The 16,293-nt window shown below is 40.4% G+C and overlaps 1 protein-coding gene across 1 annotated transcript in view; it reads left to right on the forward strand.

The window, feature by feature from the left end:
- Positions 1-16,293, forward strand: part of LOC311138289 (acid-sensing ion channel 2) — a gene marked incomplete at both ends in the record, with an annotated part of 398,974 nt that overhangs the window by 358,921 nt on the left and 23,760 nt on the right. The window contains one exon of the mRNA XM_084172970.1: positions 2,080-2,207. Coding sequence (XP_084029096.1) covers positions 2,080-2,207 — 128 coding nt within the window. The remainder of the gene's footprint in view (positions 1-2,079; positions 2,208-16,293) is intronic.

A 16,293-nucleotide genomic window follows, 5' to 3' on the forward strand; every position in this document is an offset into this window, starting at 1 on the left:
CCAAGAAACTGAAGATCTCGTACAATGCTGTGTACTACTCCCTTCACAGAACAGCGCAAACTGGCTCTAACCAGAATAGAAAGAGGAGTGGGAGGCCCCGGTGCACAACTGAGCAAGAGGAAAAATATATTAGAGTGTCTATTTTGAGAAACAGGCGCCTCACAGGTCCTCAACTGGCAGCTTCATTAAATAGTACCCACAAAACAGGCGACTCCAGGATGCTGATCTTCTAGGCAGAGTTGCAAATAAAAAGCCATATCTCAGACTGGCCAATAAAAATAAAAGATTAAGAGATATGGCTTTTTCTTTGCAACTCTGCCTATAATTGCAAAAGGGTTTTCTAATGATCAATTAGCCTTATAAAATGATAAACTTGGATTAGCAAACACAACGTGCCATTGGAACACAGGACTGATGGTTGCTGATAATGGGCCTCTGTACACCTATGTAGATATTCCATTAAAAATCAGCCGTTTCCAGCTACAATAGCCATTTACAACATTAACAATGTCTACACTGTATTTCTGATCAATTTGATGTTATTTTAATGGTCAAAATAATTGCTTTTCTTTAGAAAACAAGGACATTTCTAAGTGACCCCAAACTTTTGAATGGTAGTGTATATAACCCCTGCTTATATACAGTTGAAGTCGGAAGTTTACATACACTTAGGTTGGAGTCATTAAAACTCGTTTTTCAACCACTCCACAAATTTCTTGTTAACAAACTATAGTTTTGGCAAGTCGGTTAGGACATCTACTTTGTGCATGACACCAGTCATTTTTCCAACAATTGTTTACAGACAGATTATTTCACTTATAATTCACTGTATCACAATTCCAGTGGGTCAGAAGTTTACATACACTAAGTTGACTGTGCCTTTAAAAAGCTTGGAAAATTCCAGAAAATGATGTCATGGCTTTAGAAGCTTCTGATAGGCTAATTGACATCATTTGAGTCAATTGGAGGTGTACCTGTGGATGTATTTCAAGGCCTACCTTCAAACTCAGTGCCTCTTTGCTTGACATTATGGGAAAATCAAAAGAAATCAGCCAAGACCTCAGAAAAAAAATTGTAGACCTCCACAAGTCTGGTTCATCCTTGGGAGCAATTTCCAAACGCCTGAAGGAACCATGTTCATCTGTACAAACAATAGTACGCAAGTATAAACACCATGGGACCACGCAGCCATCATACCGCTTAGGAAGGAGACGCATTCTGTCTCCTAGAGATGAACGTACTTTGGTGCAAAAAGTGCAAATCAATCCCAGAACAACAGCAAAGGACCTTGTGAAGATGCTGGAGGAAACATCCCTTTTAAATAGGCTGACAAACCCTGGGTGCTGTGCTCCCTCCACTCTGTCTTTCACTGCTTTCACTGTTCCAGTCCAGCAGCCTGATTGAAGCTGCTGCCTCTCAGGCTTGGAGGAGGATGGGCAGCTTGATTGAACGCACAGGAACATGGCTGCCGGACAAGAAGACTGCAGAGAGAAAGTTATTGATTTGAATAAAGCCTCTTTTCATCCAACCTCTCTGTGTGTGTGCGTGTGTTAACACGTCTGCCTGTGGGCAGTGTGTGAGAGTGTCTGGATGATGTTTGTCTGGAAGAGGGTCTTTATGCTTTGGAGTATGTCTGTGTGTGTGTGTGTGTGTGTGTGTGTGTGTGTGTGTGTGTGTGTGTGTGTGTGTGTGTGTGTGTGTGTGTGTGTGTGTGTGTGTGTGTGTGTGTGCGCATGCATGCTTGTGACTGGCTGGGTAACAGCTCTTTCATGTGTGTAGTTAAGAGACAGCCAGTGGAAATTCTACTCCTGCTCCTCTGTTTGATGTTGAGCCGAGGCAAATGGGCCGTCTTTCTACTGAACGTATCCATATAGAGGAAGAAGGCAAGGCAGGGAAGCATATGGCTCTCATTCACAAGCTCACATTCATCTACTAAAGGTGATTCATAAAGGAATTTCACTGTCTTTTACTTTGTTCATGCAATTGTGTGTATATTAGATACTTTCATGTCTGTCGTGTGTGAGCTGTGTGTGTGTGATAGTAACTGTTAATCTCCCTGTGTGTGTGTTTTCCCCACAGAGGAGACAGCGTTCGAGGCAGGAGTGCGGGTGCAGATCCACAGCCAGGCAGAGCCCCCGTTCATCCACGAGCTGGGCTTTGGTGTTGCCCCGGGCTTTCAGACCTTTGTTGCCACTCAGGAGCAGAGGGTAGGTGCCCTTTGACCTCAGTTATTACTGTACGCACTGGATAGGTCTACTGCTGTCTTCCTGAGACATTTCACTTTTAGATTTCAATTTCCTCCTGATTGGAGCTTATCTCTCCAAGATGAAAACCGTACACCTCTGATAAATAACTTTCTATTCAGGTGTGGGTGGGTGGGTAGGTGGAAGTGTGTGTGGGTGTGTGGGAGTGTGTGTGGGTGGGAGTGCGTGCGTAAACAGTTGAGACAGGAAGATTACAATATGCCAGAGCATACATCATGATAGATATAGGCGGTGAACAAGATATGCTATACCAATCACCCTGACTGAAACAAAAGCAGAGTCCAAACAGATGGAGGCTGGGGTGGTGGTGGTGGGAAAGCAGAAAACAGACATGCATGGCGAGTAACACATGTTACAGAAATAGCATGTAACCAAGAACACCAGCACATAGCTTGTGCATGGCAGCCTTCAGAGAATGTGTGTGCAACCCTGGTCGACTAATAATCTGCCATATTAAGGTAGTGTGATGTTTCTAATTGTGCAGTATCTGTGTCTCTCTCCCCTCAGTCCCTCCTCTGTAGTCTCTTAGTGGATGTGTTCTGACAGATGATAACCTCCCACTCTGTCAGCTTTGTGACCTTGCTGTCAGCTATGTGACCTTGCTGTCAGCTTTGTGACCTTTCTGTCAGCTATGTGACCTTGCTGTCAGCTATGTGACCTTGCTGTCAGCTATGTGACCTTGCTGTCAGCTATGTGACCTTGCTGTCAGCTATGTGACCTTGCTGTCAGCTATGTGACCTTGCTGTCAGCTATGTGACCTTGCTGTCAGCTATGTGACCTTGCTGTCAGCTATGTGACCTTGATGCCAAGGTCCTGTAAGTCGCTCTGGATAAGAGCGTCTGCTAAATGACTCAAATGTAAATATAAAACACAAGTCTGAGGCTTTTTGGAAAAAAACACTGGAGTATATCACAGTAGAAATGCACCAGCATAAAGCTCCCCTGCCCCATCTCAAGGCGACACCAAGGCTACTCAGCTCAAACAAATGCACCTCTAACTGTAGTTCAAGCTCCAGATTTACAATCCCATGTTTGATCAAATGGTTACTGGAAATTACCTCAGTTATTTCCACTTATGTCGGAAACTGGTCATTGGGTTTGAGTGTGGCTCTGTCAGTGTCAGTAGAGGGTTGATGCTGGTATGTCGCCATAGCGACCACAGTGGTCAGTGGGCTGACGGCCATTCTCCTCACTGCCCAGGGTGTTATCTGAGAAAGGTATGATGGATACAGTAGATGGATGGAGAGGTCTGACTAGGGCTGTGGCGGTCATGAAATTTCGTCAGCTGGTGATTGTCAAGCAAATAACTGTCGGTTTCACGGTAATTGACCGTGAATTAACATAAACACATTTAGCATCTCCTGGCTTCCACACATGGCCTACAAGCCACTGATGCAGACCTTTGGAACATTTACATTTTAAAAAGTCTAATAAATCCATGCAATATAGCCTACATCTTCACAATAAATCCATTATTTATTTTAGACAGGTCTAATGATATGAAGAAAATGTAGTCTATTTCAGAAGAACAGAATAGCATACTCTGAGTTGTCCTTATGTTAGGTCGTGATCTGGCTATTCCAAATGGCTGTGGGCTACACTACTTCATTTAGTAGCAGACAAGATTTGGTTAGAATTCTGTGGCATTATTCTATATTATTTTATAGTGTGAAGAATACAATTGAACAAAGCTGAATAAAATAGAAAGGATATTTTCTCCAAACGATTTGAGGGAGTGAAAACGTGCTATTCTTTGAGCGGTTAACAAAGAAATAGGTACTCCTATGTGCTTAATTTAGAGTTATTAATGTAACTTTAGTTGTTCTACATACATTGGGCTATATGTTTAGATATTTAATACATTGTAAGGCTGCATGATGCGACTCTAATGATGATTTGAAAAAAGTTGCTTGAAAGGCATGAGCTCTACTTTGTTTTTTTGCGCAGGCTGTACACACTTCATCAGTCTTTCATTCACAATTTGACAAGCACTTGATAATGCCTCGAATTTCACGGCAGCATCCCCTTTGTGTGGCCGTAATGCACTTCCTTATCCAATTCTGAGGTGCATATTGAAGATATTGGAAGAACTGCCCACATTTACTTTTCGTCAGCTAACAATATGAGTAGCCCTAACGAACAGCAAAAGCACTAGCCTACGTCAATCTACTATCCCCTATAGTACAAAAGTTGACCTATTCTGTGCGAGAAATAAATATTCCAAACATAGTCTGGGACAGTTGTGGGATGCGATAGATCCTAAATTAATACAACCACTAGCATCAAAAAATATATTTTACGCAATGTGGCTGACGCAACAGATCAGAACGTTTAGCTTAAAATGTTGATAAACTATTAGGCTATTTCTTCTCATTATAAGCACAGCAATGCGCACACGGCAATAGTCTATTAGCACGAGTGTTCCATTAGCTGGAAAACACCATTATCAAAAGTGACCGCAAATACGATTATGCATGTCATGCTTTTATTATAATGGTGCATTTCTACAGTGAAAATTATCATCCCCAAACTTGAAACTCACGCGCTGCTTATGTAAGACAGTTAGGCTCTACACCCCTTGTAAAGTGGATTATTGTGCTTAATTTTAAGAAGTTATTTCGCCACTTTAGTTGTGATACAAACCTTATCAAAACATATAGGCCTATGGGCTAGGCTACATGAGGTGTGTGACTATGATTCGAAAAAGCAGCCGAAAAAAAGGCTGTCTATTGCGCTGGGTGATAATATATCATTCACAATTGATAGGCTAATATTGTCACCCATCAGACTATTCTTGATTTAATCTTGTCTTTATATATACTAAATAATATATGTGTGAAATTTGTTTTGATTTAGAATGGACCATTATCATGCACCTCTCTCAAAACAGGGGCAGGGGAAAAAAAGACATGCCATCTATGAACTTATATAGCGAATGAAGGACCGCTTTTCCCTTACTTCATTTTCATGCCAGCCACGTAGGCTATACTCCAGTTGTAAAGATAAGCATTGTGCTTAATATTAGGAAAGTTGAGAAATAAATATAGTAGGCCTAGCCTATAGAAAGCTGATGGGATTCTCCTCTTTTTAATAGAGGCCATCACTCTGTTCTTGCGCAATTGCATAGCCTATACAGTGAGGGAAAAAAGTATTTGATCCCCTGCTGATTTTGTACGTTTGCCCACTGAATAAGAAATGATCTCAGCTCGTTACCTGTATAAAAGACACCTGGGAGCCAGAAATCTTTCTGATTGAGAGGGGGTCAAATACTTATTTCCCTCATTAAAATGCAAATCAATTTCTAACATTTTTGACATGCGTTTTTCTGGATTTTTTGGTTGTTATTCTGTCTCTCACTGTTCAAATAAAGCTACCATTAAAATGATACACTGATCATGTCTTTGTCAGTGGGCAAACATACAAAATCAGCAGGGGATCAAATACTTTTTTCCCTCACTGTAGAAATGTTGCGCAACATGAGCTCATGAAGGGTTTGATTAGATTTTCGATAACATTTGCATTGATGTCAGAGTGATTAGAAGGACAATAGAGTGCTGAGTACCAGGCAGTTAGCAAGTTTGGTTGGCTACTAATGACCATCAGCAGCATCAGAGCTTGGAGAAGCCTGATTACTGTGACTAAATGGTCACGTGGAATTTGACTGCGTTCATGACTCGTGACCGCCGGTAATATGTCACCGCAACAGCCCTAGGTCTGACCTCTTATATCTGCCCACTCCCTGACTGGGAGTATCTCTCTTTTAGCTCTCTGTCTTTCTCTCTGTATCTGTCTTTCTCTCTGTATCTCTGTCTCTGTCTCTCCCTCGCTCTCTTTTGCCCTCTCCCCCCTTCTCTCTCCTTCTCTGACCCTGGAGATGTTTTTGTCTAAGTTGCCACAGGAAGTTGGCTGGATTGTCCTTGTCTTAGCTGACAGATTCCTGTCAAGATTCATCTATTTTTCCTCATTCTTGAAATTGCTTATGTCTCCAGCATGTACATGAGATCACTGTTCTGCAATTAACCATGGACTGATAAAGCAGAAAACAAATATAGTACCTTAAGAAAGTATTCCCACCCCTTGACTTTTTCCAAATTTTGTTGTGTTACAGCCTGAATTTAAAATGGATTCATATTGAGATTTTGTGTCACTTGCCTACCCCATAATCTCAAAGTGGAGTTGTGTTTTCTGAAATGTTTACTAATTAATTGAAAATGAAAAGCTGAGAAAAGTCTGCCAGCGTACAGAGAAGCTCTACTGTACAGCGGAAGGCAGTCAGTCAGGAAGGAAGGCAGGCAAGCAGAGGGCTCTGGAGGCCTCCAATCATGGTGTGGTCAGGCAGGCCCCCAGGGCTGTAGAGCTCCCCGCAGTCTCATCTCATCTCCTCAGATCCAGCTCAGCTCTGTCTGTGTGACTGGCTCTGTGTGACTGACTGGCACAGCATCATCATCCTTCATCCTCCCCATTGCACCAGCACAGTGGGATACACAGTACATTTAGACACCAGCTAATTAACTTCGCTTTGCACTTTGAATTCAAAGATTCCCCAGACTTCCTACTGTGGCTTGGCCCTTGTGTTCCTGCAGCGTGGCACAACTTTAGTTCCTGACTGAGGCACCCCGAGGACATCTAGTGAGATGCGCTGAGATGATCATGCTTATAATCAGGCTGAATATAGCCAATATGTCTTAATGATTAGCAGTACTGTGGGGACTTTGTAAAAGTACAATGGCTGGCTGTGGTCATTAGTGTGTGATTGTAATCAGATCCAACCAGACAGCTCCATTGTGAGGTGGAGCTGAAGTCATGCACTCAAATGAACTTGTATTATTACTTCCAGATAAAAGCCACTTCATCAAATAAAATAAGTGCACAGAAGCCAAAGAACACTGCCACTATAGGCACTTAATAATGCATGAACGCAGGCACACACACACACACTAGATTGTCTGTGTTCTTTGATAACCCTCTGTATTTTCTCATTATTTTAAGTATAGGGGAGTTTCAAATATTAAAGTGTTCTTTGCTGTGCTTTCCACAGAAGTCACAAGGGTATTCCCGTGCATGTAAATTACAGTTCTCGGAATCAGAAAATAAAAGGTTTCCATTAAAGACCCTGAGCCTCTCTCCCTCCTGTGTCTTCTGGATGGGTCTCAGTAATGTATTTTTGGTCTTGGCAACCTAGTGTCCATGGGAGCGGGATGAACTTATATACTATACTGTACTGGTTAGTTAATAAAACTCCAAATACAGCTCCGATTTTCTACAAAATCCCCAAAGTTCGTAAATCCATGTAGAACTCCTGAAGACAAATTCCAGATCTAGAGTCACCAACTTTAATTATGCCCCTTGTTGATTCATCTCTTGCATTTTAGTTTTGATCAGTTTCTAATATGGTGTCTAATTGCTGATGTGCATCCCCATGGCAGAGTGTGTGGTCATTGATGAATAATGTGTAGGGAGGGGCAGAGAGGTGCCTGGCCGTCATTAGAGTGTATTTAATCAGGTCAGCTGATCTCTGCATAGTGTGCGCTGACATCTGTCTACTCTGATGATTTGAGATTTGATTACAGCAGGATAATAGTGTTATACATCAGCCAGAGCCCACTCTAATTAGGACACGAGGAAAGATTAACAGAGGTGTGAAGGTGATGGGAAAGGTGATGGACTGACTGCTGCTGAGGAGCACCTGCCTCTCATCTTAATGAAATCGACAGTGCTGGGAAAGTCTATCTTCTTAGAAGTGATGAACAGCTGGCCTTTAAGGAATACTTTTTAATTGTGAATGGAGACCTATAGGAGTGTTGTTGTGGAAATTTCAGTACTGAGAAAGACTGTAATTTTTCAAACAATCATCTTTATTCAATATCGATTAATTATTGCAATAATGAGACTGGTCGACCCAACACTCTTGACTGTTGGGCCGAGAGCCTAACCTTTACAGAAAATGCTGGTTCTTATATAGCTGACACTAAAATGCTTAGTTATGGCTGGTTCCACCCCTCCCATGCAGATTGGGTGGCATCATAAGCCACTTTGGGTTCATCCTATGGTTATTTGCACCTGGTGTTGTTTTAACCCCACCCTGGCTTAGTTTCCCAGTTCACAGAATGATTAAGGACAATTAGGATTTTTGTTGTACTCCTCCAGGCTATCCCTATCTCGGTTACACACACCACATCTTGTCTATGGAATAAAGCTGTAACTCAATTGTCAGCTCAAGCTAGCTCTAGTGACCATACGCCCAGATTAGCTGCAGGGAGTTAGAGTGGAGACCATATAAACACAGCATTAGTAGAACAGAAATGTCTTACTATTTGTTAAGTATATAATTTAACTATTAATATCAAACAAATCAGATAAATACCTAATTTTTCTCTCACATTCCCCCATTTTGAGATTTCTCTCAACTCAGAAAATTACAAGTTTTAATGTTGTGGAAAATAATCACTATACTTTATTTAAAATCAAAGTTCTTCCAGAGTTTTTGTAGAATCAAGATTGACTTTATTACAATTCAACAAAGCCGAGCTGGTCTGCAGAGTAGCTTCCCTCTTCCTCTCCGCTCTCTGTCTATATAGTCCCATTCACACACATCCCAGCTCAAAGCCCCTCCCTCTTAGGTTCTCCTACCATTATCTTCAGTTTCCTGCTCTCTACCACTCCGCCCACTTCCTTAGTCTATGATAGGGCTAAATTTGACTGTCATTCAGTTTAGAAACAATATTATTACAATCAATCACACCCCTGTCATGCAAAAACAATCATGTTCAGTTTTAAACTCTGTTCAACCCCGGCTCACCCTGGCTTGACCTGAAGATTGATTGTTGGACATGACTCAATCTCTCAAACGTACACAAACCCACTCCTCTTCTTCCCTCCTGTCATGCTGTAATTACTCATGACTAGTCTAAACTCTGTTAAACTCTGGCGCCAGACTTTGTTTGAGAAAAGATGCATTAGGCAACAGTCTGGTTTCAGTCTCTAAGGTAGGACTGCCATGGATTAGGTAAGAGCGAGCAATTTGACCCTAGGTCAGATCCCCATTTCACACATACACAAGCCCAGTGAAAGGAACCATTCAAGTTCTTGCCTAGCAACAGAGAATCCTCAATATATATTTGCCACGTCTGTGATTTAACTTTGGTTATTCAATAGTTTACTAAAAAATCGTAATCATTAACAGTACGAAACAAATCATCATGTTGATACTGAGCGTACTCCTATTGGTCAGCATGGTAGAAATAACTATTTCCATCACTATAGCACCATCTGTAGAAACTTGTTGGACAAATCCAGGTAGTGACTCCAGGTTTAAGTAAAATTTCTTCAGTTTAGTGCCTAATGAACATGACCCAGGACAAGCATCATGATTCCACTATTTATAAGGCAACGCCCATGGACTCTATGTTCCGTAAGCATAAACCTGCTAAAATTCCTGAGTATTAACATTATCATAAAAAATTTAATTTGGTAATGGATATACAGTGGGGAAAAAAAGTATTTAGTCAGCCACCAATTGTGCAAGTTCTCCCACTTAAAAAGATGAGAGAGGCCTGTAATTTTCATCATAGGTACACGTCAACTATGACAGACAAAATTAGAAAAATAAATCCTGAAAATCACATTGTAGGATTTTTAATGAATTTATTTGCAAATTATGGTGGAAAATAAGTATTTGGTCAATAACAAAAGTTTCTCAATACTTTGTTATATACCCTTTGTTGGCAATGACACAGGTCAAACGTTTTCTGTAAGTCTCTATTTTGGCCCATTCCTCCATGCAGATCTCCTCTAGAGCAGTGATGTTTTGGGGCTGTCGCTGGGCAACACGGACTTTCAACTCCCTCCAAAGATTTTCTATGGGGTTGAGATCTGGAGACTGGCTAGGCCACTCCAGGACCTTAAAATGCTTCTTACAAAGCCACTCCTTCGTTGCCCGGGCGGTGTGTTTGGGATCATTGTCATGCTGAAAGACCCAGCCACGTTTCATCTTCAATGCCCTTGCTGATGGAAGGAGGTTTTCACTCAAAATCTCACGATACATGGCCCCATTCATTCTTTCCTTTACACGGATCAGTCGTCCTGGTCCCTTTGCAGAAAAACAGCCCCAAAGCATGATGTTTCCACCCCCATGCTTCACAGTAGCTATGGTGTTCTTTGGATGCAACTCAGCATTCTTTGTCCTCCAAACACGACGAGTTGAGTTTTTACCAAAAAGTTATATTTTGGTTTCATCTGACCATATGACATTCTCCCAATCCTCTTCTGGATCATCCAAATGCACTCTAGCAAACTTCAGATGGGCCTGGACATGTACTGGCTTAAGCAGGGGGACACGTCTGGCACTGCAGGATTTGAGTCCCTGGCGGCGTAGTGTGTTACTGATGGTAGGCTTTGTTACTTTGGTCCCAGATCTCTGCAGGTCATTCACTAGGTCCCCCCGTGTGGTTCTGGGATTTTTGCTCACCGTTCTTGTGATCATTTTGACCCCACGGGGTGAGATCTTGCGTGGAGCCCCAGATCGAGGGAGATTATCAGTGGTCTTGTATGTCTTCCATTTGCTAATAATTGCTCCCACAGTTGATTTCTTCAAACCAAGCTGCTTACCTATTGCAGATTCAGTCTTCCCAGCCTGGTGCAGGTCTACAATTTTGTTTCTGGTGTCCTTTGACAGCTCTTTGGTCTTGGCCGTAGTGGAGTTTGAAGTGTGACTGTTTGAGGTTGTGGACAGGTGTCTTTTATACTGATAACAAGTTCAAACAGGTGCCATTAATACAGGTAACGAGTGGAGGACAGAGGAGCCTCTTAAAGAAGAAGTTACAGGTCTGTGAGAGCCAGAAATCTTCCTTGTTTGTAGGTGACCAAATACTTATTTTCCACCATAATTTGCAAATAAATTCATTAAAAATCCTACAATATGATTTTCTGGAAAAAAAATCTCAATTTGTCTGTCATAGTTGACATGTACCTATGATGAAAATTACAGGCCTCTCTCATTTTTTTAAGTGGGAGAACTTGCACAATTGGTGGCTGACTAAATACTTTTTTCCCCCACTGTAGGTCAAATAGATTAGGATCAGTTTCATTCTCAGGATCAGCATTCACCCTCTCCATTCACCAGGGCATGCTGAGAATAGTGTCAACATCTTTAGTACACAACTTCTTTACACATGTCACAATCAGCATAACAACAATCAAAACAACCAATCCATAATACATTCATTGCTTCACTCATATAGTTATTAACATACTAACAACTTACTCAAATCAATCAGTCAGTTTCCAAATCATAATTAACCCAATTAATTATCCAACCCAAATTAAGAATGACATTCTTCAGTGATTCACATTGGTTCTATCACTCAAAGTTAAAACCCTCAATTTAGCACACATCGACACTGGCAGAATGTAAATTTATATTAACATACAATATATTCAACTTATAATTCTAGCATTACCTTTCTCATCACGATTATAATTACAGATCAGTATCTCAATGCATTCTGAGCCTAAATTACTATAAATTTAGCAAAAAATCAATTACGGGCACAATTGACCAACCCCTTTCCCGGCACTTAAACCTCTGGCATCTCTTCATTGTCTTCTTCAGATAGCGTCACAGTTCAAAGTGGATGGCCCATGACAATGTCCCTCACCTGAGCCGCCCCCACCTTTACCACCCATTATGTCTTGTCCATTTGCCAACTAGTATACGAGTAACATGAGAGACGCTTTGGAACGGATCTCTCTCCATGCTTACTCCACGTGGACTCATGTTGCACTCCTGAGAGAAAAAGCATGAGAGAAAAGGCAGTTGATAGCTTTGACTGGATGCTGTGTACAGGTTGCTGGCTCGGACTCAGGTCTCTCGGTAGAAGTGGTACATGACAGGGCCGTATTGAACGCCATTTCTTCAGCTGGTTAGAGGGGGTTTTGAGGTCCACACCATTTGGTCAAATTGTCCCTTCCATGCATCTAGATACCATCTGTAGTCACAGATCAGGACAGATCAGAACAACAGTTTAGTTCAGGTAATTTCTGATTCAGGAACTCCAGACAAGCAGTAACTGTATGACAAATTATCACTTTTACCAATATTCTCAATACAAATTTCTAAGACAAAATGTCAACGAGAAAATAACAACACATTCTGTTGAAACCATTTTCCAAATTAGCTTATACTCCCTTATAATACTGTCGACTTCACCGCAGAGTCACAGGGTCAGGGAATTAGAGGGCTAATTCTTAGGGAGAAATCTCAATCCTCCAGCAAACTCAATCTGGTGAGATTTATATTAAACAAAACAACACAACAATACACTACTTCATATATCACTCGATACACTCCTACATATCACTTGAGGTTTGTAAACTTCAATCCAAAACCCTCAAAAGACTGGTAATTCCCCCATGTTGACACATGACTCACAACGTGATTAATTTGTAAAAACAAAACACTGCAAATCAAATTAGAATTACTGCCCTTAATGACTCCATAAATATTTTTTTTTACACATAAGGCAATTCAAGGAATAGAAAAATAGACTAGAGACAGTATCCTTCTCGTGGTCCGAATCACACATATAACTATTAATTATAAACTTCTCCGTATGAGTATTACATACGACCTTCAAATCATTATTACATATGACCTTTAAATCATCACCCACCATCTCTCGGCTTTCCAGTGAGGGTGATCAAACCACACTAGAAAGTCAGGTCGGAGGTCAGTCAAACCCTTCAAATAAGTATTTATTTCTATATTATACTAATTATTTAAAACAGTCAAACATTTAATATATTTCGTATCCAAGAGTTACAGTAAGTTTCTTCAGTGCATGTCTTATCAAAATAATTCACGTGTTCAATTAAAACTCAGAAAATAAAACTTCTGTGTGTGCCCCTTCAAGGTGCAGTCTGTCTAACCCGTGAAAACCCCACTAAAACCAAATGAAAGACCATTCACAATAAATCAGACATGGTATTAAAATATAATATATAAAATATTCATAATGTAGGGTAAAAACAAACAAAAATGGCCAGGCTATATTTAATTTGTTCACTCCCTTTACGTCCGAATCCGGATACCTTTACTTAATTTCACTAACCACTCTATCAAGACAATAGTCTCGGGAAACATTTCAAAGAGAGAGAAATGACTATCCTCATTCTCCTGGAAGAGAAAGTGTACATTTTGTTAGTTTCCATTTTGCTAACTCTTAACCAGTCCAAACAATCAAATTCGAAATTCTTACTTTACAATGAAGTAAGAATAACATTCCTTTGTTACCTTCACTAGTCTACATCTCTGTTTCCTTTAACTCAGAAAGCCCTCAACAAAATTATTTGTGACCCCTCCTCCCTTTTGTCAATACTATAATCTAGTTTAGAATAAAACTGAATAAAGTGTCTCATGAGATTAAAACCCCTATGGTTTTCCTGAGTCGTATTGTTCCTACTCAATCACGTGTAATGTGTTTTGTGACTTCCGAAATCGAAACCCCCAAATATGTTATCTCTTGTTTCGCTGGTTGTACTTTCCCACATGATGCCTTGTGACCCCTCTCTACCAAATAGTTTACTAATGTGGTGATGTCTGGCATATCAGTTTCTTCGTCTTTTGATGCCAATAAAAAATTCACCAGATATTGTATCAACACAAAACCCTCAAATGTATACCCTTCAGCGATTGCTTAAATGCGGCGGGATACAAAATTGACTATTTGTAACCATCATTCGTGCTCTCGCCCATATATACTGCCAATTTGAATGTTACCTTATATCCACTGTCCATGATTCTCACAAGGATTATTCAACCCCAGAATCGGCTTTCGAGTCTTCCCATTTTGTTAACAGGTTTCAAACCTAAACGTAAATGTTATCAATGTACTCACATACCCAGGCTGTGTTCGAATACCCATACTAATATACTGTATACTACATACTCAATGAGTATATACTTCATACTATATACTATTAGTTCATTTTTTATATACTGTAAACAAACGGTAACCTTTCAGTTGAGCTTCGCATGTCGCATGTCTACCGAAAGTTGATGCTGTTGCTAATGCAGCCTCTTGCTAGTCTGTTAGCATAACACATTTCTAGTTTAGACGTTTTACGACTTCGGGTGTTTGGAAAATATTCAGAACACACACTGCCCACTCTGGCCAAGGAGCAGGGTTGATCCAAGCTCTCTGACTTCACAAAGGCAGTCAAGCACCCAAGCTAACTGGCTAACGTTGGCTAGCTAACTCCATACACAAATAAGAGAACACCTCCTCACTCTGACCATTTCACTCACCCTAGCAGAGCTGGTTAGGCTTTTTTCATGTTATCCAAGGCGTTGATGACTAACTGTGCTGCTGGCAATAATTTAATTACGTTATTTTCCCCGATGTTTACTGACACTGGCCATATTCAACAGGTGTTGAGCATCAGTTATTCTGCGCTCTGGTATATTCAGACAAGAGTGCTCTGAAATCCGAACAAATAACCAGAGCAAATTTACAAAGCACCCCATTTAACAATGTCCATTGAGAACGCACAACGACTATACTATTTAGCTAAGCTAACAATGACGTGAATAATCAAGTCAATAAACGTTGGGAAGTTGGATGCAATGATATGCTATGCGGTTCATAAGGATAGCATAACCAACAAATTTGTCAGCCAACATAACGTATAACGCAACTTTTATTTTGAAAAGTCATTACTTTATACAATTCCTCAACATTTTCTTAACATATGCCAGAATTAGTTAAAGCAATGAATTTGTGTCTTAAGAGCAATAAGCATATTACATACTCAATTTACTTCACAAATAGTACGATTAATGCGGTTACACTGAGTACATCTACTAATCTTGATTTTATCGGTTTTGCTTTTCTGTTAATAGGATGCTAACATCTCTACGCTGGTGTATTGAGCTTTCGATTCTGCCTTTATGTCATTGTGCCAAGTCACAATTGCATTCCTGAATTCTCTATTTGATTGGAATTTTCCTGTCAGCGGGGAAATGCTGCCGAATTTGATCCACGATTAGATTTTTTTTCCCATATTCAAGCTGAATTGGAAGAATGCTAATGCGCTTCTTTTAGTGCCTCTATGGCTTTGCTATAGTTGACCTCTTATATGATGGTTATTTCTGCGCCTCTCTCAACTGTGTCCAGAGTTTAGATTCCCTCACTCACGGTTTTAATATATGACAATCTTTTTCTGAGACTATTTCCCAGATCATGTAGACAGTCATATAATGCTTTAAGCTTATCTCTATCAAATGATCCATAACCGGGACCAACTCAGAAAACGTTTATATTTTATTTTCCACCCCTGACGTGCGTCTACGTTTGGGTGTACAAGTTGGTATATGAATATTATTCGTTACATCATTACTTAATCAAATCTGTAGTAATAGATTATACACACATACAATTTCTCTTATTTTTTCATATCTTCACATAATCCATTTACAAAGTAGTGTGTTTCCAACGACTCTCCATCGCCACACAGTTTCAGCTGTGCATCCAAACTCTCAGCGGAACCCCGGACACTGCCCGGCTGGTCATGGGAATAATGCTCCAGACGTATCCTCAACGGCTCTCTAGCCTCCCACAAACTATAGACTTGCCGCTGTCCAAAATAACATCCCGCACTCAATACCACCCTGTGAGATTCTATGATGGGCAGTGATGGATGGAACACCAAGATAACGCTACATATCCAAATGTATTATCCAAATTTAAATCAGCTTATTATACACATTTCTATATCTTATTATCCAAACTTCAGATTAACATTTATTTCCACATTCACACAGTTCTAATTTCTATCTCAGGGTTAGTTCCTGGGATAATGCAACTCATACATTTACATCTTACAATACTAACCCATGGTATTGCAATGCATCACAGCAATACCATGTAGGACTCCGAAAAAATGTCCTACTTCAGGATAGTACGATCACGACTTCCTATTTATTATGAAAATACCATCAGGATCTCATAACCTTAAAACGGCAGTAACTTTAG

This window comes from Coregonus lavaretus (genome assembly GCF_964263955.1).
Source record: "Coregonus lavaretus genome assembly, chromosome: 2".
Taxonomy (NCBI): domain Eukaryota; kingdom Metazoa; phylum Chordata; class Actinopteri; order Salmoniformes; family Salmonidae; genus Coregonus; species Coregonus lavaretus.